The 25117-nt window shown below is 35.8% G+C and overlaps 1 protein-coding gene across 2 annotated transcripts in view; it reads left to right on the top strand.

Moving 5' to 3' along the window:
* Positions 1–25117, top strand: part of LOC118182973 (BTB/POZ domain-containing protein 6-B-like) — a 75659-nt gene that overhangs the window by 39212 nt on the left and 11330 nt on the right. The window contains exons 4-5 of one of the 2 annotated variants that reach the window (XM_035352364.2): positions 1364–1603; positions 21227–21597. In XM_035352364.2, coding sequence (XP_035208255.1) covers positions 1364–1603; positions 21227–21597 — 611 coding nt within the window. The remainder of the gene's footprint in view (positions 1–1363; positions 1604–21226; positions 21598–25117) is intronic. The other variant, XM_035352365.2, reaches the window with a different exon arrangement.

Raw genomic sequence — 25117 nt, 5'->3', positions numbered from 1 at the left:
ACAAGATCAGAAATCTCAAATAAAGGCTATTGCTACTGGCAGACATCTGTCATCTCGTATTGTTGACCAAGGATTTAAATCATTTTTCAACTTGTCACAAGATAAACGTGTTCCATTTTCACTAATATTGAGTATTCTGCGGTTAAGATGTTTCGAGAAGCTTTTCCAGCTGGCGAATAAGACTTTAAGGAGTCTTTTAGGAAACATTTCTTATTTTCGTTAATTTACCTGACTTATAAACACTATTTACAATTAACTCTTAGAGAATCTTTAAATTAATCTTGTATTTAGCGTACACATATTAAAACACTCAATCGATTTCGAGGGCAGCTAAAGGTCCCTCCTCATCAGAAGAACGAAATTACTAGAAAGGGGAAAACATAGTAATTTCGTTCTCCTGATGAGGAGGGACCTCTAGCTGCCCTTGAAATCTATTGAGTGTTTTAATATGTGTACGCCAAATACAAGGTTGTTATTGCGATTTTGATTGTCACATTGGCGTGTTTCTTTTCTATTCTAATCTTTAAGATGTTTCAAGTGTTTAACTTTTAGAATGGCGTTGAGTATTCTTTATTTCTTTTCAATTATAGAGTCTTACTCTCTTGTTCCTGGCGAGTTTTCGCACAGGCGTAAAGAAAACGACTGACTCAAGAAGAAGGGTGAAAAATAACCCTTTAATTAATTCAAAACAGTTAACAGAAAGGGCACGGTCTTTGTGTGTTACAAAGGCACTGTCCAACTTCCGGTGAAAACTAAAACGTAAAATACAATTTAAGTCAAACCTAAAATAAATAGTACAAGATAGCGCCTAAGTTACGCCTACCAGGTGGACACACAAAACCCTAATCCGGCGTGATGATTAATCCGATATAGCCAAGAGGCTTAGTAGCGTAACAGCGAAACAACAACGAAACGTGCGCTTGGCTAGCGAAATACGCTCTGAATAATCTCAGAGATTCACCCGTTTAAATAAGCACTTCACTTAACTTTAAATTTACATGGCGAGAGAATGTGAGGGGAAGTTGAGAAATTTAGAAAAGGTATCAACTTAAAATAAATTTGTTATTCAAAATAAGGAAAACCCTACACAATGTACAACCCTTTGGCTTGTGTAATAATGTTCCTGAGATATTGTTTTCAATTATGCTTGGTATCTAATTATTCTACTAGCATCTAAAGAAGAACGTAAATCAGAAACTTCAAAATGAATTCAGATAGCTTTACATACATTAATTTAATTTTTGTTCTTAATTTTGTTCCTTTTTTCTAAACAAATTCTTAAATTAGTTTTAAAATTTGGTATTGTTATTTGCATTTGCATATATTTACCATAATCAGTCAAACCATTGTCTTTTATATTTAGGTTTCTATACACTGACGAAATATATTTCGATAATAATACTTTAGTTATGGAAACTTTTCTAGCAGCTAAAGAATTCGAAATCCAGCCCCTAATTGACAGGTGTGTATCAAATTTAGAAGAAATAGAGTTATCTAAGTTCGTTGTTTGCTCCATACTTCAAATAGCCACCCAACGGAAAATGGATGCATTGAAAGACCGCTGTTTGAGCTTCATTCAAGAAAATACTGGTGATATCATCAGGTAAATTTTTACATTATGAGTCTCAATTCTTTAAATGAATATCCTGAATTTATATTTGGTTATAAATTTAAAAGAGAAGTATAGAGGGAATTAGGTTTCTTTTTATGTTTTTTAAGAGAAGCTGTTTTAACTCATCTTTATGATACACTATCCGATATTGAAAATGCAACACCAAGAAGGAGTGGCCCGAAAATTATGCAAATTTCAGGGTAGACGCACATGACCAAGTCATGCGAATGATGTGAAATAAAGGAACGCGCACGTTGTAGAAGACGTATGGCAAGGAACCTGCAGAATAGTCAGTTTTCGGGCTGTTATTTCTACTAGGGAAATCATAGTAGAAAATTTGTTCTTGTCTCAGAGGACGCGTGTAATAGCAGAGAATGCCAGTCCGTCATCAACGGGGGCAGTTCCATGAGTTTATGAGGGGCATGATGATCGGACTGAGAAGGGCAAGCTGGTCCATACGGCAAATCTCAAGTGACACACATCTGGATGTGTCCACAGTGCAACGGTTGTGGCGAAGATATTTGGAACAAGGAAATATGACAAGTTTGAGGGGTGCCGGTGCAGCCAGAGTGATGTCAGCACGCGTGGATCGCGCATCCACCGACAAGCGGTGGCGAAGCCGCAAGCCACTTCTACTTCCATTCTGCAGCATATTCAAGACACCCTGGATATTCCCATATCAACCGGAACCATTTGTTGTCTATTGGTTGCTCGTGGCCTGCACTCATGGCGTCCGTTACATAAACGCCAATGTCTAGAATGGTGCCGGGATCGAGTGATGTAGACGATGGAATGGCACAGGGTCGTGTTCTAATAATTGTCACCTTTCTATTTCTCCAATGATAGTCGCCACGTACGAGTGTCACATTGATGTGGAGACAGGTCCAATCCAGCAGAAATTGTCGCAAAAACTCCCACGGCGCGACAACGCGGCATCATGGTTTAGGGTGCCATAGCATACGATTCCAGGCCACCTCTAGTTCTTATTCGGGACACTACGATGGCCCAACGATACGTAGATGATGTGCTGTGGCCGGTGAAACTCCTACCTTCAGAAAGTGCCCAATACCCTTTATCAGTAGGATAACGTTCGACCACGCTCTGCTCTCATTTGCCAACATGCTCTGCAAGTTGTACAGATGCTTTCCTGACCACCATGTTCTCCTGATCTCTCACCAATCGAAAACATTTGGGATATGATTTGACGCCATTTTTTAACGCGTTCAGAAGACTAACTATGGCAATTGGTTGACAAGAAATGGAGAGCCATTCCTCAGGACACATCCGTAGTCTCATTCACCCTGTAACTAGACGTGTTGCTTCGTGTAGCGGCATCCTAGGTGGTCTTACAATCTACTTAGCCCGTCTTCCCCCGTAAATAAATAAATCTACTGAGACCACGGCTGCCTGCCTGTCTCATTGATAAATGCCTCTTTGACGTATTTATCAATGCTGCAATAGGAAGAAATTCAAGTTGCGTATAAAATGATATTTTCTTGTCAAGATTCATATCTACTGAAAGCCATTTGAAAGAGCTCTCTGTTGATACTAGTTTTATTTGGAATCAACATACCACCTGTAAAATATCGTCATTTATCTATAAACTTTGAGAAATCATCCGTTAAATAATTCTCAATACGTTGCAATAATGATAACCAGACAGCTATGTGGTTTTATAGCTATACTATGAGCTGCATGTAAAGATTTACTATGAATATCTCTACTTAATTTAAAGAGGATAATTTGCTCTACCCAAATAGAGGATTATCATAAAGTTTCATTGTAGGATTCTTATAAATTGAAAAGTTATTTAACAAATTTTAAAAAATCTTCAAAATAATTTCACAGCCATTTCAATAACATTCTTTCAATTGAAATGTAGTGATGCCGTCAATACCTCCATTTTCCCTTTTTAAATTATTGCGAAATTCATGTTATTTATTATGAAATAATTTATATAATCTAATAAAGAAAAACGTTTTCTTTCTTATGACGTTAAGTTATATCTAATTTCATTAGTTAATTCAAAAGTTATTAATGCTTTCTTTGAGTTTTTAATATTATTTTTCAAATTGAAATTTACGGAAATCAATTGTTACTGACGACTTTTTACTAAACTTAAATACCAGCTTAAAAATAAATAAACTTTGGATATTTTAACAACATGAAATGTTTAATTTTATTTCGATTTATTTATTTTATTTAAATTAATTAATATTTTAAAACAAACAGCAATAAATAACTAAACTTATATCTATGTATAGTGTAAACATTATTTCTTTCATCTTACCTTATTTACTTTTACATCAATGGTATTAATTACTTTATAATGAATTAGCATTTGCAAAATATTTTAATACTATTTATAAAGCAATAAATTCCTTCTTATTTTACTTTATTTCATAATATTTACCTCCATATAAATGATCAAACAATATTTTTCTAATTACAAGTTTTATATAATTACTCTGTTAGTACTATTTACATCGAGTAGCAAGTAACAAAATCCTTAAGCTTTTTCAATAGTCTTTAAATTATGTCACAAAACAATGTCTCAAGATCTTCAAGCAAATCCTCTTTAAATAACTCCGATTCAACAAATTATTCCATCCAACAATTATCCAAATTACAACTCCAGGTGACGGATTTCAACTACTCTGGTCATCAGCCATGTCTTCAATGTCCACTTATCAGAATGATACGTTTTCCCTCTCAGAATGAATGTAATGAAAGAACAATAAAAATACAAGCTGCCTGTAATAAATGCATCGAACTATTAAAAAGTGAAAATAAACGCAAAAGGTATCTCCCAGAGGCTGTATTCAACAAAATCAAAACAATACTAGACTTTCTAAAAGACAGTTCCTTAGGTATCTACACAACTGAAAAACAGGGATCAACTCAACTAAATCTTATTGACGCAGCAATTTGTTCAAGCCAAATAAATATAAAGGATGCATCCGCTTCTGCAATCAACAATCCACCAACGAAAAGTTATGAATTCATTATATTATTTATATTTATCACAAAATAATCAAGCCTTTATATCTCATAAGATAATCAAGAATTTAGCAACTACTCAACCAATTAAAAAAGGAAATTTCTAAATCCTTTTATAGGTAACAATTATGCTCCAAGCGCAAATAAAGAAGTTACTCGATCATTTCATGTTATCCTTACACATAAAGGAGGAGTCTATCAACGAACACATCGCAACATGGAATCACCTGCTCATGATCTAAATTCTTCAATAGATCATATTCACCATCCAAACCAGTCAACAAACAATAAGCGTTACCATGAAAGCTGCCTTATCGCACAAACAGTTTCTAACAAATGCCGATTAACTACGATAATATGTCTAATATATCAATTCACTGCAATCATGACCACAGTTCGACAAACAAATCCTATGCTCATGCTTTGAAAACTATGAATATTCCAAAACGTAAACGTTATTAAGGTTGGTAATGAAATTTTAATAATATACCTTAAAGAAAATATGATTAACCAGCAACTCCAAGAGAAATTAGAAAAATATAACCCAATTAAAAACATTGGAGTAAAAAAAATCAACAAAGTAACACATATTAAAAGAAGACGAATAGTAGTCTCCTGTTCCAAAGAAGACATTCATAAAATCAACTCAGCCTTAGAAAATAATAATAAAATCAACCATTTAGTTACGTTAAAAATTCCTACCAAAAGAACACCAAAATGTACCATAAATAATTCACCCAGAAATACTACAGAAGAAGAAATAGTCAAATTAATTACTACAAACTTTCAAATCGAAAGTACAGACATCAAACTTTCCTTTATATTGAACGAGGAAATAAATCAAGCCATCAAATGGATAATAGGATGCGCTCCAAAGGCATTCCAAACTCTAATGAACCAAGGCACCTTTCACAGTGGAGGGAGAAGCCACAAAATAACAAGAATTTTTCGGAGCTAAACGTTGTTACGTATGCCAAGACTTTGAACATCACTCCATAAACTACAGATTCAGTAACTACTGTGCTTTCTGCGGAGTAGACCATAATGTAAATGAAAGTAATGCAAATAACCCAATGTGCATTAATCGCAAACTGTTAAATGATGAAAATAATACTAATTTCAAAATCTGTCATCCAGCATATGCACCCAACTGCCCCACGCACCAAAGAGAAATACTGAAAATCAAAGCCAGAACTGCATACAGCGATATAATCTAACTATAACCGTTCCACCTCCTTTCAATAAATTTAATTCCTTCATAGTTACTCATCAGTCTAGTTTACTACAGCTTGTAAGATGTCTACTATCCTAATTGAAAATTCCATCTTACCTTGTCTTAAACTTCAACAAATAAACTTACAAACAGCCATCTACAAGAAAATGATTTTAACCACCAAAAACAATAGCTGGAGAAGCCTACTGCACTAAGAACAAAGATACCCATGGCACCATTTGTAAAATATGTATGAATAAAGTTTTTAAAATAACGAAAGTTAGGATTCCCTCAAGCAGCAGCCATTCTCTCCCTCTCATTCATGATGCAACTTCCAAAGCAATTTAAAAAATAATGAACAATGTCTTTCTACAAGATTCTCCTAAGGAAGATACTCCCAAACAATCCTCACTGCAAACCAAGAATGTAGCTTAAGATACACCTAAAGATATGCCTTTTACCTCAAAAGAAATCTCCAACATTAGTAAAAAACTACTAAAAAATAAATCTTCTGGACCAGATGAAATTACAAATCAAATTATAAGAATTATTCACTCTTCAGACCAATATGTATTCTTAGACATGTGCAGTAAGTGTTTTCAATTAACAACTTTTCCAACCACTTTTAAAACATACCAAGTCAGCTTTTTCACCAAGCCTGACAAAGGCCCCAACGATGCAAACTCCTACAGACCCATTAACCTCCCACATGAAATCAGAAAACTTCTCGAAAGAGTAATAGCTGTTAAGGAATATTCTTTGATATCGCCAAGAGATGGCGTTAGGAGTCCATCTATTGGCTTACTTGACCTTTCCCCTTCTGAACACGTGACTTGAAAAAATATTCTTCTTCTTGAAGGTAGAATTTCGATGCACTACGCAATAGAATTCGATTCAGGCATTTTAGCATACATTGTATATATGTAAATATTAAGTTTAATTAAAATTTATGGAAAACCCTCCAGGCCATGCATCTTGTCTTTTGGATTATGAGTGATTCGACTTTGATCTAGAACTTTCGTTACATAAAGGTGCATCGGTCACAGAAAAGAATCTGATTAATTTGAAAATTTGTGTTTTTCGCCTTTTGGATTAGCTTTGTAAGCGAAGACTTCTCACGGTAAGTCTCCTTTGATAATTTATTAAAATGGAAACTGCATTTTTTGTTTTCAAAACCATGACTCAGAGTCCTGTTTATGCCTTACAGTTAATGAGAAGAGAGATATTTTGAAAAATCAAGCGCGTTGTTTTCTTTGTTGTGCCCCTAAACACAAAATCTCACAGTGCCGACAACGCCAAACTAAAGTTTGTAAAATTTGCAAAGGTAAACATTCAGAAGCCATATGTTTTAAATCCAGTTCGATAGTTAAAAATACACCAAGTGATAAAAAAGATAGTATATTAATTTCGAAAAATGATACACAAACTAAGGAACAGAAAGAAGAAATTGTTTCGGCCGTTTCACATAATGCAATTCTTTTACAGACTTGCACGATAATACAATTCTTTTACAGACTTGCACGATAAAAGTTAAAACAGCTAAGGAAAAGGTGTTTGCCAGACTTCTCTTGGATAGTGGGGGTATGAAAAGTTTTTGTGCTCGCGAGTTAGCGGACAAATTAAACCTCGAAGTCATAAGAAAAGAAAAATTGACTGTCTACACTTTTGGGAATACTTCTCCCATCCAAAAAAATTATGACGTAGTTAAATTAACTTTAGAACATAGAAGTTCTCCCGATTCTAGAATAGAAGTTGAATTATTAGTAACTGATCATATATCAGGTACAGATATTCCACCTCCTAAATCAGAAGAAATTAAGCAAAACAGACAATTAAAAAATTTGATGCTCGCAGATTTTCCCGATTGTAAAAAACCCATTGCCATTCTAATTGGTGCAGATATTATTACAACATAGTAATGGGTGTTGTTAAAGGCTTAAGCAAAAATCTTGTTGCAGTGGAAACTATTTTCGGCTGGTGCCTACATGGACGAAAAGGTGATGATGATGTCTCTTTAGCTTTCAATGTAGTTGTAGGGAAAGATTTGATTTCCAAACAAATAACAAAATTTTGGGACTTGGGAAAACTCAGGACTTATTGATAAGAGGGAAAACTTCAATTCAACTGAAAATGAAGTCGTCGAATATTTCGAATCAAATATAACATTTGAAAATTCTCGCTATAAAGTTAGATTGCCTTGGAAACATGACACATCAAATCTAAATAATAATAGGGAAATCGCAGAACAAAGATTTCATCGACTTAGAAAACGATTTAAAAAAGATCCTAATCTATTTTCCGAATACAGGAACGTATTAAGAGATCAGTTAAAACAAAATATTATCGAACCAGTTTCAGAAATTTCAAATGAAGAGGATGTCGTGTTTTACTTGCCACATAGGGAAGTTATACGCGAGGATCGAGCTACAAGTAAATTACGTATTGTTTATGATGCATCATCGCATGCCCCAGGATCCATTTCTTTAAATGACTGTCTACATGTTGAGCCAAATTTATACCCTGAAATATTCGAAATATTGTTAAGATTTCGGTATAACCTAATAACCGCAGATATAAAACAAGCCTTTTTACAGATTCTCATACATGAAAAAGATCGAGACGCAACCAGGTTTCTGTTTCCCGATTTCCCTAATGATGAAACCATTTCTCCTGACATATATAGGTTCACTAGAGTTTTATTCGGAATAAATAGTAGTCCATTTCTATTAGCCGCTACCATTAAACATCATCTGAAAAAATATAATAAACTTTATCCTACAACGGTTAACTCTTTGAATGAGAACGTATATGTAGATGATGTAATTGGAAGCCAACCAACGATCAATGAAGCATTAACTACGAGTCTAGAATCGGTCCAAATATTTAAGGAAGCAAGCATGCAGCTTCACAAATGGCATAGTAACTCGAGACAATTACATGAATTGTGGGTAAAAAAGGGTATCGTTCCAGATGAAAATCCTGAAGATTTTAATAAAGAAAATTTCCCATTTAAAGTCTTAGGTATGGCATGGGATAACTCAAAGGACTTACTGTATTTTGATGTTCGGAACTTATTGTCTTTCACATCTAAACCAATAGAAACAAAACGATTTCTTCTACAAGTGTTGGGTCGGATATTCGATCCGATTGGAATTTTAGGACCTTTCACTGTTAGAATAAAGGGCTTAATACAGAAGATTTGGTTGTCACAAATAGATTGGGATGAACCGTTACCTGAAGATTTGTCCTCTGAATGGAGAAAGTGGTGTGAAGAGCTACCTCAAATGGCTGAATTCTCCATCTCTCGTTACCTTTTCATGCACTCGAACATTAATGTCGAAAATCTCGAACTACATTGCTTTTCAGATGCAAGTGTCAAAGCCTATGGTACAGTCGCATATTTACGTTTCACGACAGAAAATAAAGAAATCAAAACGGCCTTTGTCTCTTCTAAAAATAGGGTAGCCCCACTAAAATCCCTTACTTTACCGAGGTTAGAATTAATGGGGGCATTGTTATCAGTTAAGTTAGTCAGCAATATTCTGAAAGCACTGAAATTGAGAATTCCGTGCTATTTTTCGACAGACTCAACAATTACTTATTTTTGGATCCAAAAACAACCTGAAGCCTTCAAACCCTTTGTCAGGAATCGTGTCGAAGAAATACAAAAATTGAGTTCACCTCAAGATTGGCATTATTGCCCAGGTGTCGACAACCCTGCCGATCTCGTATCTCGGGGAACGAAGATTTCCAAGTTAATAAATGAGACCATTTGGACGCAAGGTCCCCAATGGCTTCAACTCCCTCACGAACTTTGCCAAGATTAGATATTAAAGAAACAATAGATGAAAACAAGCTGGAATACCGAAAGAGATCCGGTGATATACATCAACTTGAATGTACAATCGAAAAAAGTGCAGATGATCTTTTCGACATATCAAAATATAGCAAATTAGAGAAGGTGTTGAGAGTCACTGCTTGCACAACACGTTTCATTAGAAAATTAAGAAAAACTAGCGACATTCAAGGAACTCTCACAGCTGAAGAGTTACAAGAAGCAGAAAATTTCTGGATAAGATCAGAGCAAAAGAAGTTTTTTGCCGAAGAATATAAATCCCTCAAAGAAGGTAATTCAGTTGGAAAAAATTCTCCTTTGTATAATTTTCTTATTTACATTGATGAAAAGAAAATCATGAGGTTGAGAGGAAGACTGGAATTTTCTGACTTCTCACTAGATAACAAACATCCAATAATCTTACCTAAAAATTCTCGACTAACGATTCTGATTGTATGCAAAGAACATGAGAAGATAATGCATGGAGGAATTGCTGCAACTTTAGCTAAAGTCAGATCACGCTTCTGGATTCCTAAAGGACGACAGTTAGTCAAAAAAGCATTAAAAGGTTGTATAATTTGCCAAAAATATTTAGCTAAACCAGCAGAACAGATGACAGCACCCTTACCAAAGGATAGAATCCAAGAATCACCTCCATTTGCAGTCTGTGAAATTGATTTCGCCGGACCAGTTTACGTAAAGAGTTCTAAAGACATTCGAAAATCCTATATTGTTTTGTTCGTTTGTGCAGTAACCCGAGCTGTACACTTAGAACTTGTATCAGATATGTCAACAGAATCCTTTTTACTTGCATTTCGCAGATTTTTGAGCAGAAGAGGAAACTGCGTAATCATCTACTCTGACAACGCCAAGACCTTTAAGAGGACAAAGAAAGAACTTGAGAATTTTTCAAAAGTTTTAAAAGATGACAAATTCAAGAATTTCATTGCCAAAGAAAGAATCCATTGGAAATTTATAATCGAACAAGCCCCATGGTGGGGAGGGTTTTATGAGAGACTTGTTAGATCTGTTAAAGAATGTTTAAGAAAAATCGTAGGAAAAGCATTGTTGACTTTCGAAGAAATGTCTACACTACTTGTCGAAGTGGAGTCAGTTCTTAATTCATGACCTCTAAGTTACGTTTACAACGACAATGACGAGCCGCAACCGTTGACTCCAATGCACTTCTTAAACATTGGACAAACTGATTTGAAGTATCGTTTGACCTTTGCTAGAATCATCGGTGGCGAAACGACAAGAGAAACGCTGTTAAAAAGAAAGCGTTATCAAGAATTGCTGTTAAAACAGTTGTGGTGGAAATGGAAGCAACAATATTTATTAGATCTTAGAACTGCCCGTTTCTTGAAGAATCCGCAACTTCAACCAGAACTAAAAGTAGGAGATGTTGTTTTAGTCGAAGGAGATAATGAAAACAAACTCTTATGGAAACTTGGTAGAATCATAAAACTTATTCCTGGACACATGATGGTAAAGTCGGATCATTCGAATTAAAAACTGATAATGGGACTTTAAAACGTACTGTTCAATATCTATATCCTCTTGAACTTTAGATATTTTGAACTTTAACGATTTAGTTATGCTTTTTTTTTTTTTGTCTATTAATGATTAAATTGAATATCGTTAGTTAAGTTTGTTCAGTTAAGTGGAAAATATTTTAAAATTTAGTTCATTTATTAGTTATAACATTTATTATTTGATACCTGTATTGGAATTGAAGTGTTTGACTAATTAGTATTTTTTAATATTTTTATAGAATAGTGATTTATGTACTTGCCCACCTGAACTCTGACAAGAGTTCATAGCTGGTCGTCTCCGTCACCATCTTACAACAATCAATTACATAAGACAAAGCAAGGATCAGTACGGTTTTACTCTAACTAAATCAAACAACCAATGCAACATATGATGCCGTAAGTCAAATTACCTCCAATAGAACTACAGACCTCCACTCAGCATTCGTTTGTCTAAATCTAACTAAAGCTTTCAATTCACTTTGGTGACCCGCAGTTACAGAAGCATTGAGAAACTCAAAATGCCCAAGAAATATCTTTCATATCTTACAAGGACTTCCTAAAAGAAAAGAAAAGTTTGATCATCCTAAATAAGAAAATTATAGAAAGCAATTCAACAGCGAGGAAGTCCACAAGCATCTTGTCTTAAGCACACACCTTTGGAATCTTACTTTCATCTCAATGACATCTTACCAATGGCCATACCACAGCAAAAATATAACATTTGCTGATGACGCAGCATTTAAAAGATGTGGAAATGCGAGAGCCAACTCGAGTAATGTTAATAATACATTAAGATTATTCAAAAGTCACTGTACCAAAACTAAACTCAAAATCAATGAAGAAAAGTCAAAAGCTATTATATTTTCCAAAAAATATCAAAAAAATTACTAGATTTCCAAAATTCACTATCGATAACAAAAGAATAAAAATAATAAATAATTTTAAATTTCTCGGAATCATCATAGAGAAAAAGATTAAACTGGACATTTATTATACATCAAAACAAAGGCAGTCAAATTAGCCAACGACTTAATGAAAATCCAAGGCCTATATTGGGGCCTAAATCCCCATATTCAAAAAACTCTCCTTGGAACAGTCATAGAAAAAATAGTACTATGTGGTGCAGAAATGTGATCCTCACCAATGACAAAAAGTAAAAGAAAACAATTGCAAGCAATTCAGCGCCCTTTTCTCCTTCATGTTATGAAATTCTAAAGAACAGCTTCTAATGCAGCTCTTTGTGTCTTATCCGGAATACCACCGTTACATATTACAACACAAATAGAACATACAAAAGGCACAATTCTGAAACGACGGAAAACCTTGCATCATACAAAACGAAATAATTGATCCGAACAAATTTGAATTTTCTGGAAACCCTATTAATCCAAGAATATATTACACACTTAAACGCTTCAATTCATCCCATCATATATATCATCCCATCACCTATACAGACGGCTCTAAAATGGAAACTGGTGCTAAAAGTGCCTGCATCATATCCCCAAATCCTAATAAAAATAATTCTATAAGCCCGGCTTGATAAGAAAAACGGCATTTTTCAAATGCAACTCCTAGCAATAAAACTTGCAATAGGTTTATTCTATCTCAAATAACCTGAAAAAAATTAACATCTGCTCTGACAGTCAGTCAGCTATTTTAGCACTTCAAAACACAAAACATAATTCGGAACTAGTACAATAAATAATTCTTAGAACTTCTCAACATCGAAGCGAATATCCAAGAATACTATGGGTAAAAGCCCATGTAGGTACAACCGCTAAATCAATTGCTTCCTCGCAAGTCACGATCCGTTCCCCTCTTACTTTCAACAACGAAATATTTTTAATACCTACATTTGTGTCTGCTGACAACGGGGAGATCCCGGTCATTACTTAAAAGAACGCCCGTTGACAAATTCAAATCATATTAAATTACCAACTGCAAATACTAACATTTTTCTAAAATCTGCAATTAAAAATAAATATCTTAAAAAGAAAATAGAGAACGTAATAAAATACCTATCATCCAAAGCAGAAGAAATTTATACAAACTAAACGCTCTAAATCAGCTTTCCCCCTGTCAACGTATGAACTTGTAAACCTGAACCTATGATCTAGAACATATGAACTAGACCTATAAACTATTAACTAGAACAACGAACTAATGAATTAATTTAAGTATACTTACCAAATTTGAAATCAAAGTATTTACAAAGGCAATGTCATTCAATCTAAATTTATATTACTATGCATATATGTCTAACTTCTTTATACAAATTGTTCTTATGTATTTTCTTATGTATACTTTATGTACATTATTAAATTTCAATAAATGTTGCACGGCTCAGTTGGGGTTGTAACAGATTTAAATAATATTAAAATCTTGTAGTTTAAATAATTTAAATAGATGAACATTAAGGTATTTGTGAATGGCAATATTTGAAACCAGACTCAAGTGCCTCGTGCAACTCTCGCACGAAGAATGTAATTTATTTTTAAATGTTAGAATATGTTTTCTCTTCTTGTTTGTATGTCGCCATTTTTTTGAGTGTTAAATAAAAGTTATTGCTGTGTTCCATCATTGGAGTTGCTTCATTTCGCCAAAGAAGTATCACAGTCTTAATTATTTTGGAGGCACCGACCAAGATCGAATAATCGTGCGTATTTTTATTTTATTAGTTCATCACTGAACATAATATTAGTGATACCAGATTATTACTTCCTGTTCATAAAGAATTGCTTTATTTTATTAGTTCATCACTGAACATAATATTAGTGATACCAGATTACCACTTCCTGTTCATATAGAATTGCTTTATTTTATTAGTTCATCACTGAACGCAATATTAGCGATACCAGATTATTATTTCCTGTTAATAATAAATTGTCTTATTTTATTACCGTATTTGATATTATATTTAATATTCATTTTAGTTGTCCAGGCGGTAGATATATATATTGCTCTATGTTATTATTCTTATTTTAATCACAATTAATGTGGTACAGAGAATGAACTTCATATAATTTAAATATTTCATTTTTGAGGTATACGTACTTAACAAAGTGCATTTAATTTCGTGATTCCTGACTGCATTAATTAACTAAAGTAATTGAATTGAGCTATTTTGAGGAAATATAAAGAACAAAGTGTTCGTTAATTTTAAACATAAAAAAATGTCCTACTTGGGAAGAGCTCGTAAGGAAGATTTGCAAAATCTCGCGGCTGAACTGGGAGTTCATGTGGCTGCAGATATGAAAATAGTCGATTTAAAACAGAAAATTGTTGAAAGTAGTGATTATGATGAAGTATTCGTCAAAGGAGTCTTAGACACAATAATAGAAGAACGGAAAGAGAGGGAGAAAAGAGAAAAAGAGAGAGAGGAAAGAGAAGAACGGAAAGCGAAAGAGGAAAGGGAAAGAGAAGAACGGAAAGAGAGGGAGGAAAGAGAAGAACGTAGGAAACAGGAAGAAGCAGAAGAGCGGAGAAGGAACAAACAGTATGAATTAGAGAGATTAAGACTTGAAGCAGAGACAAAGTCTCAAAATACCGGACAGATACGGCCGAAAACGGAGCTGCGTCACCTTATGCAGAAATTCGATGACAAGAAAGGAGATATCAGTCTATATTTGCTATTGTTTGAAAGGCAAGCAGAATGGGCTAAAATTGATAAAGAAGAATTTGTATCTCATTTACTAGGACTACTTTCTTACGAAGTAACCCAGTTAATAGCTAGAGAACCCTCCGATAAAGCTAAAGACTATGAACACGTGAAGAATTTATTGTTAAGACGGTTTAAACTAAGCCCGGAAAAGTTTAGGCAGAAATTTATGAAACATCAAAAGAGTACCGAATCCACATGGGTGGATTTCGATTATGAAATAGAAAATTATTGCAAAGAATGGGTGACTGGTCTAGGAGTTAAGACTTTTGATCAGTTGCTAGATTTGATGGTGCTTGACCAACTTAAACGTCGAGTTCCTCCTGAAATTCGAGATCATTTTCTTGATGAGTGGGTAGAGATGATTTCATCTAAAAAATTAGCTGAAAACCTTGATGCCTACGAAAACGTTTGCGGAAACTTTCAAAAAAAGCCTGTAGTGAATAGGCAGAAAGAAAGATACAATGCACTAACTCAAGGTAAATTGAGTTCAGATAATAAAAATAAAACTGAAAAAAAATTGTCATCAGGATTTAATACGCAAAGCTTGTTTCATAGACCTAGAAGTCCACGTCCAGATGATAAATATGAAAAACGAAAGACGCCACAATGCTAACAGTGTGGGTCCTATCAACATTTAAGGCCCCAATGTCCAAAACTTAAGAATAGTACTGAATCTCCTGCTAATCTTAACAGAATTAGTGCAAAACCAGAGGATAAATTTCTATTACCTTATACTAGTATGGGTTACGTAAATGGTCATAAAATTCCTATATTAAGGGATTCAAGTGCTAGTATTGATATAGTTTGTCGCAAATACATCACGCCGGAAATGCTGACAGGTTAAAATGTGTGGGTGCAACAGCCATTAGATTTGAATCCAACCTGTTTACCATTGGCTGAGATCGAACTAAATTGCGATCTTGGGCGAGTAATAACTAAGGCTGCCATTATTAGAAATGAACTCGACAAAGGAAGGTATTTATTAGGCAGTCGAACTTTTGCACTGTTGAGTAAACAAGGAAAGGAACCTGATAGTCATCCTCACCGGGTTAATGCCGTCTCTACTAGAGTTCAAAGGAAAAGAAAAATAGCTGAAGAGAAGATCTTGGAACCGATGAAAGAAGAAAATAAAGCATCCAGAGATATCTTTGAAGAAGTTAAATCACCGGAATTAAACGTGGAAGATTTTCATGAAAATTTGAAAAACGATAAAAAAATTAATATTGAGAATCATTTTGCATTGCAGCGTTATCATCATCTTTCGGCTTTTGATTTAATATCAAAGCCGCTACTAATAGACGAAGTAAACAATTGTCGAAAGCAAATGACAATTGAATATTATACGAAAGGCACAGATGAACTGAGGAAAGGCTTTGCTGTGAATTATAGCCGAGAAACTGGTCCACCATGGAAGAGATATAGGCGCCGTCAAGAAAAAAAAGGAAGACTAGATCATTCTCCATTTTTTTCTATTTAAATGTGGTGCAAAAGTATTTGTTGAAAACTTAAAATTTTGGTCTAAAGTTTGGAACTTATGGGAGAAATTACCTCTTCTTAAAATAATTCAGAATGCCGAGCTTATAAACTTTCGAATTTTTACAGAACTTTTCCCTTCGGTAAAAGTCTCTCCGTTGGGGGAGAGGTTGTAACAGATTTAAATAATATTAAAATCTTGTAGTTTAAATAATTTAAATAGATGAACATTAAGGTATTTGTGAATGGCAATATTTGAAACCAGACTTGAGTGCCTCGTGCGACTCTCGCACGAAGAATGTAATTTATTTTTAAATGTTAGAATATGTTTTCTCTTCTGGTTTGTATGTCGCCATTTTTTTGAGTGTTAAATAAAAGTTATTGCTGTGTTCCATCATTGGAGTTGCTTCATTTCGCCAAAGAAGTATCACAGGGGGTAGCTCTAAATAGAAGTGCAAAGGGAAAAATACCTATTTTACTTATAGGAATCCTCTGGTATCCCTTTCATTTCAACCAACCAATTAACCAACCTACTAAGCCGACGCTGTTCTCGCTCTGTATTATGTATATCATTTCGAAATAAAGATCAATTATTGTTCCTTGCTGTCTCTCTCTGCCGAGTTTCATCACGTTCCAGCCCTTCCTTCTTTGTGTTCCATTTTCAATGTCAGGTAGAGTATTCAAGAATTGAGAAATATGTGTTACGAATAAAATTCGAACAGAGTACTTTCCACTGACAGTAACAGCACCCAAATTGCTATCATGCTTCTATTAATTTCTAATTAATTTCTAATATATGACTTGATTCCAGCTAATGTTTCATTGATTATAGATCAAACCATGATCGAAGATCAGTGAACCATGATCGGAGATAAACACTGCACATTAAATTTGGATCAAACCATGATCCTATGTGAATCTGAAATTTGAATATCCTTTTAAACTTTTGAATTACACATAAAATAGATTTCTTTCCTTTCTGGTGTTAACTATATTAAAATTAAAAGATAAATATGTAAGATAAAAATATGTAGATCAAAATTATACTTTTATCTAACGGTAAAACATCAATTCTCCGTCTCTGTTTTAAAAATAGTAGTAATTTCTCTGGATTGCGTCATTTCTAGATCATTCTATGGCCTGCGCAGCTGTGGTGACGTTATGATTGGAAACCAGAACTTTTCTCTTTCCGTGCTTCCATATTGCGTAACTACGCCATCTTTTCTTACTTTTGCCTCTGTGTTGCTTAGACGCTGTTTCATTCAGCACTGTACCTATTCGAACAATATCAAAAATGTAAATGTTCTTGAGTAGAGCCAAGTCTTTGTAGCCACAAACATCAACTGTAAAATAAAAATGGAATTAAAACTGCCTCGACGGCCAATTTTTTAAGATATTACGAAGTCAACATATTAGCATACTACGCAATCAGAGTATCAATATCTACGAACGTATCAACAGTGTTCCGGCTTTTCTTTGCTTTTATTATATATATATTCTTATTAAAATTATCATGAATTATTGGCTTATATATATATATACATACTCTAGTTATAATTGTAGAAATTACATTGGCGAATCTGTGCTGTAGCTGCAAGATTAAAATAATTTCAAAATGAATTTAAAATTCGGAACTTATAAATTAACTATAAACTTAATTCCAAAATATATAAAGGCGAACCTATATTTTTATCTCCGCGAAATTGGTCACAAAAACCGACTTACGTCTATTGAAGTGTAGACGGTTAAAAAACATAAGTGAGTCAAAGAAAATCAAAAACATGACCATGTAAGAAACTGGAAAAAATACAAAGTGCTAGAAATGCATGAAAAAATTAATCTCCTTTGTTTAAAAGCTTCAAACAGAACTTTTCAAGGGAAAAATGTTTTGAAGCTTTAAAATGAGTTGATTAATGAGTTCCGAATACATGTTTCGTTCCTCTGAACCATTTGAGACTCTATACCGCTTTTGCAATTCATTAATTTAAATTTAAAATGATATTTCAGATGAGTCTCAGATGCGCTCAGATCCTTTCCCTACATGCATTCGTACTCAGAGAAAACAAATATATGTAAAAATAGACAACAGTGGATACAAATGAAAATAATGTATATTTATGTAATATTGCAGACTTATATGTATGATATAGGAATGTTGACTGCGCAGATACAAGGATGACATTCGCATATAGACGTAGCCGAATCGAAAATCTTATTGCTGAGTAAAACACTTTCAGAAGCACAGTGTTGACTAATATATTTTAATCATGCGTGTTATACGCACCCAACTATTTCGTATATCTTACATATTTTGTAACAATCAAATAAAGCAGAGCGAAAAGCACATGTTGCCACCAGCAAGCGAAAGGAAGATAAAAGGGTTTTTGCAGTAGTAGCACTGGTATTACAGACAAAATTTCTTTAATCTGATTAGCTGAGATTTTTAGTCTGATTGGCTGAAATTTAACCGCATTGCAGCATGATTTCATAGATTTGAAATGTATTAATTTTCAGATGACGGACATTAGATTCATATATAAGTTTTTCAGGACAGGAAGGGGATTAAAGCTAAAAACTTTATGTTTCATATTTTTTGTCTTACATATTCCCCTCCTACAAAGAGATAAAGGCTTAGCAATAAAAAAGCCTTTTTAGAGCGAAACAAAAGAAAACGTTAAAAAAAACACACACAAAATCTTTATCTAAATTAAGATAAAAATATATAAATCAAAATCTGTAGGCGGAGCCAGCAGAAAAACAGGCTTTATAAGCGCGTGGAATTGCATTCGCTAACATACCTTGGCAAATTTCTTGGTGTTATCTTGCAACAATCGGTTAAATTCACATCGGAACAGTAAAAATGAGTAACCACCAACGTTTAGATCATGGAATGAGGTGGCGAATTGTGGGGAGGCTAGAGGCAGGCCAATCGCAAGGCCAGATATGCAGAGAGTTTAATTTAACGCCCAGCGTCGTATATAACCTATGGAAACAGTGCCAGAATACTGGACCCATCGAGAGAAAGCCTGGGCAAGAACGCCCAAGAGCGACGACGGCCAGAGAAGATTGCTATTTGTCCATTTCAGCGAGGCGTAACAGACGGGCTACAGCTTTTCAGCTCTTTCGGGACCTGTATGCAGCCACAGAAACCCGTGTAACAAGTGTGACTGTTTCCAAAAGACAGGATGAGAGAGGGTTGTTTGCCAGAAGACCGGCTGTTTGCGTCCCGCTCACGTCTACGGTCAGGAGAGTTCGATTAGCATGGTGCAGGCAGCATAGTGATTGGAGTACGGAGCAATGGGCGACCGTTCTGTTAACCGACGAGTCCCGTTTTCGCCTAAACACCGATTCTCGCCGTACTTTTATATGGAGAGAGCCGCTACCTACCCTCCAATGTCCGAGAAATCAACAATTATGGCCTTGGCGGTGTAATGGTCTGGGCAGGCATCATGTTGGATGGCCGCACACCTCTCCACGTCTTTGAAGAGGCCCTGTGACTGGTGTGAGGTATAGTGATGATGTCTTGGAGCCCTATGTTCGCCTTTTCCGGGGTGCAGTGAGCCACGAGTTCATCTTGCAGGAAGATAACGCGAGGCCACATAGAGCTCTTCTGGTCGACGAATTTCTCGAGAGTGAGCATATTGGCCAGATGGATTGGCCAGCCAGGTATCCATACCTCAATCGTATACAGCACGTCTGGGACTCTCTGGAGAGGGCAATTGCAACTCGCAACACCCTTCCGAGAACCATCTAGGAACTGAAAACAGCGTTGCTGAATCAGCGGGACCAATTGCCACAGGTACTGATAAACTGCCTTATTTCCAGTATGACATTACGCTGCGATGCCTGTATGGCTGTAAGAGGGGACCATAGCCCCTATTAACCCATTTCGTTTGAGTCTTCTGCAACCGCTGTTTCAGACTTTCAGATTCCCATGAGTGTTACACTCGAACATGCGTGCCTATTATAACAAATTCTCTTAATTTCTTACACCAGTCTACATACTGTATATATATGTGTGTGTGTATGTATGTATCATTGTAGAACTGGCCTGTATCCAAGAGTGGGCATCAGTGTATCATTGTTGTATTGTGTAAAATATATAATCTCAGTACACAGCACCAACAAAAGTTTCTATTAAGCTCTCCCGACGCTGCGCTTCTGGAGCGCCAAAAAGTTCTGGCGGTGTACAGTTGCGGATTCTGGAGGATACCTGAATAGTCCTAGTAAGCCTCCCCATGTGTCCGGATCTGCTCTCACAAGTCACCAGTTTACGATTTAGGAGAAGACGGATATTATCATTTGTCTTTGCGTTGTAAAGACGGCGTATTTGTGTAAATGGAAAGCGCCTTCCAGTGCCTAACCACTCAACGTGAGACCATATATTCTGTGATGAAAAGTGTTTATTTCTGTATAACCAAATAAATAATTAAATAATTGATCCTACTAACTAAAATTACAAATTAAATTAATCAATAAGCTAGCTAAAAGATGTGTTTAAATTTTATGCAGTATTTTTTTTTTTTTTTTTTTTTTTTTTTTTTTTTTTTTTGTCGTCAAGTCGGAGCAAATTATATCTAGATGATATATTAAAAATACTAAAAAATTTGAGACAAATTTTAAACTCTGTTGCATTCTTTGTTTGTATTATGAAATTTTTAATGGCCTAACATTCGTTTAATTTAATTTAATTTAATTCATTTAGAACTTACCTTGTATTTATAATCATACAGACAGAATTCAGAAATCCTGCTGTGTTGAAAATTTTTCGACTGTTTGTTGAAAAAGACCAGAGAATTTTACTATTGATATTCTTTGATAAGTGGATCTAATATTGTATCAGAAACGTGGTAAATGTCATTTATTCTTTTTATATGAGGACATATTTTTTCAGGACAGAGGACTTCATGAAGTCTCCTTTATCTGTAGTTCGAACCATCTGTAAACTACAAAGCCTCAATCTTACATCTGAAATTGAACTCATTATAGCTGTTTTCAGCTGGGCAAAACACCAAAATGCGAGCAGTAGGAGAGTTGCTATTGAACCAGTGCTCAAGTGTCTTAGATTTCTCGTCTTGGAAACTAAAATTTTCAGCAACTTAGTGAAGGACCATCCAGATATATTTACACCGACTGAAGCTCTGCAGATCATGATGTATCTTACTAATCCCTGTAAAGGTATGAATGAGCTTCCATCGTGGTGTAACAAGGAAGCCGACCGTTGCTCGTGTTTAAAGTCATCAGTGTTTTTCAGCACCAAAGTTGGTAAGTAAAGGATACAGAAATTGCATCGTAAACGATAGTGAAATAAGTTAAGAAGCTATATCAACAACTGCAAATTTTATTATGAACGGCTGTAAATTTTTATCACTTTTCAGGCTAGCATAGAATATGAAAACAAATGGCAAGCTACATGCCTTAAAATTTCCTGGGGCATCACTTACTAAACAAATTAAAAGTTTCGCTCCTAGCCATACATATATTTTCCAATAACATGAACTACATAAGACATAAAATACATAAGACATCTAATTAATTTCATATTTAAAAAACATATACTGCATATCAGTGGTCGCAAACTCATATTACATGTGGCCGAATGCACAATGCACAATCTGAAAACAGCTGATGGGTCAGATTTAGTTAAAATTTGGTACTTGCAACACATTTTGTTGTAACATATAGTAATTCAAATATAATGACAAAAATATTGTTGCGTGCGTACGGGTTCGTTATGAAATGAATGCACAAGTCCGATGAAAAATGAACAAAAATTTATTATTATCACAACAAAAATGCTTAAATTTTCTCAAATTATCATGCAGTATTACAATATCTCACAGTAGTTTTCTTTTAACTACTCAAATGTCAATAGAACGTAATTCAAAACAGCTAAAGAACGCTAATCCGCGAATTCGCTACAATCAACAACAGTAGTTTTCTAAACAACAATAAACTAAGCAACTACTACAAACTGAGATGTTTTCCTCCTTTTATAAGATTTTAAAATCACGCGCTAGAATTTTCCAGTACTTTCTCGAAATCAAAAAGAGATATTTATTTATTTAATGCACGCGCTCTTGTATTTTCAATTTTCCGGCTTAGCTTTCTTTTAATATTCGTCACGCGCTGCACTGCGCGAGAAATAAAACCATTTAATTTCTAATTGAACTAACATTAGCTTTTTAAATACCAAATTCGTAACACTGCCCCCTTCCCAAGGACTGCACGTCCCGGGCAGTACAATCCCTGGACAGGAAGCAAAACTTACAACTGTGGCATAAATGCATTAATAAGCATTACATTACAATAATAAACAACATGAACAATAAATGCAATACATAAAACAAATCAAATGCTATCAAATACAAATCAAATACACATTTAAAAACAAAAATGGACCATGGTCTTATACTATTTACAATTATTTACATTATGTACTATGGCCATAGTAATGAGCTAACCTGTCGTAATGAACGACTTTAGGTTTAGAGTTCGAAGACTTACGAATCCGAACCACGACGTCATTCAGCCTGCTTAGGACTGTGTACGGCCCATCCCAAGGTGACTGTAATTTCGGACAAAGTCCTTTTCGTCGAGTCGGATTCCACAACCACACCTTGTCTCCTTCGTGGAATTGATGTTCAGTAGCTCTTGTGTCGTATCGGGTCTTCATCTTCTCCGTCGCCAAGTTGACTCGCTCTCGTGCAAAATTGTGCATCACTTCAAACCGGGCCTGGAGATCTTGAATATATTCCTCAGACGATGAAGGAGCATCCGGAGGGCGGCCAAACAATAGATCACAAGGCAGACGAAGGTCAAGACCGAAGAGCATCTGTGATGGAGAATAGCCGGTAGTCTCGTGGACAGCACTGCGGTAAGCCAGTAAAAAGAGTGGTAATTTCTTGTCCCAGTCCTGTTGGTTTCTGGAAACCACTAATGAGAGGTTATTAAGGATGGTTCGATTGAACCTCTCTACCATGCCGTCCGACTGGGGATGCAATGGCGTCGTTTGAGTTTTGTCAATGCCAAGTAGTTTGCATAGTTCTTTGATTACTGCCGAGGCAAAATTCCTTCCCTGATCGGAATGTAACTGAAGAGGCACTCCGAACCTGGAAATCCAGTGCTGTATCATTACCTCAGCTACTGTGACTGCCTCTTGATCAGGAATAGGATAAGCTTCAGGCCACTTGGTGAAGTAATCAATGACAACGAGTATGTATTTGTTGCCATCAGCAGTTCGTGGCAGAGGTCCCAGGATGTCAAAGGCGATACGTTCAAAAGGCGCACCTACGTTGTAACGTTGCAGTCTGCCTCGGCTGCGTTTCCTCGGTCCTTTCCGACCTGCACAGGCATCGCAAGATCGGCACCACTTTTGCACGTCATTCTTTGCATTATTCCAGTAAAAGCGCTCACGAACTCTCTGTAAGGTCTTCATAATTCCAAAGTGACCTCCTGTAGGGCTGTTATGTAGTTCTTCGAGGACATCAGGAATCCGGGATCTCGGAAGTATCAGTTGCCATCGGAACGTCTTCCCATCATCCGACTCGAATTTCCGGTATAAGACGCCGTTTCGAATGTGAAGTGAATCCCAGAGTGCCCAGTATTGTTTTGTTGTAGGACTACAGATAGAAATGTCCTGCCATGTAGGTTTTCTGTTTGATGACTCTATTAAATCATGTATGGGTTTAATGTCGCGGTCTTCCAGCTGGTCTTTCCTGACTTCATCATCACTCCACGGGTCTGGAGCAGCCGATGTTGATGTTGTAATTTGTCTTGCGACCGGAGTCAGCAGTTCGTATTTCGCTTCCACCCTGGAACAATATCGGCAGTTTTCTTGGCAAGGTCTTCTAGACAGGGCGTCGGCGTTTCCGTGTGATGATCCCTTACGATGACGGATAGTGATGTCATATTCTTGGAGTCTCTGTATCCACCTGGCTATTTGACCCTCAGGATTTTTGAAATTTATAAGCCACGCTTATGAGGCATGGTCCGTGCGGAGGAGGAATTTTCTCCCGTATAGATAATGATGGAAATGTTCTACAGCTTTGACTATGGCGAGCAACTCTTTCCTTGTGACACAGTAATTCCTCTCCGGTTTAGACAGGCACTTGCTCCAGTAAGCTACTACACGTTCTTGGCCGTCTATTTCTTGGGACAAAACAGCACCGACACTTTCATTGCTCGCGTCGGTGTCGAGAATAAATGGTCTGTCGAGCTGAGGATACGTCAGGATTGGAGCAGATGTTAAAGCTTCCTTTAAGTTGTTAAATGCATCCTCGCATTCCTTTGTCCACAAGAATCTTTGCTTGCTCTCTGTCAGCTTGTGAAGTGGTCTTGCGATGCAAGAAAAGTTCTTCACGAATCTCCTATAGTAGGTGCAAAGCCCTAGGAAGCTTCTCAGCTGATGGACATTTTCGGGACGCGTCCAGGATTTAACCGCTGATACCTTTTCAGGATCCGTGCGCACACCTTCTGCAGAGATGACATGTCCCAGGTAAGTCACTTCCTTTCGAAACAATTTGCATTTAGCGGGAGTCAGCTTCAGATTGGCCTCTTTCAGTTTCTGAAGCACCTTTCTAAGACTTTCTAGATGCTCTTCAAAACTCTTTCCGACGATGATGATATCGTCCAGGTATATCAGACAGGCTTCGTAAGAAAGGCCTTTCAAAACAGTCTCCATAAGACGTTCGAATGTTGCCGGCGCATTACACAGTCCAAACGGCATCACTTTGAACTGCCAAAGTCCTTGTCCCGTAGTAAATGCCGTCTTTTCTCGGTCATC

Source organism: Stegodyphus dumicola, chromosome 10, assembly GCF_044657685.1.
Source record: "Stegodyphus dumicola isolate Sdum_Otavi_A_Nest chromosome 10, ASM4465768v1".
Lineage (NCBI taxonomy): Eukaryota > Metazoa > Arthropoda > Arachnida > Araneae > Eresidae > Stegodyphus > Stegodyphus dumicola.
Note: the sequence above shows the minus strand (reverse complement) of the source record. Positions and strands in the feature narration are given on the sequence as shown.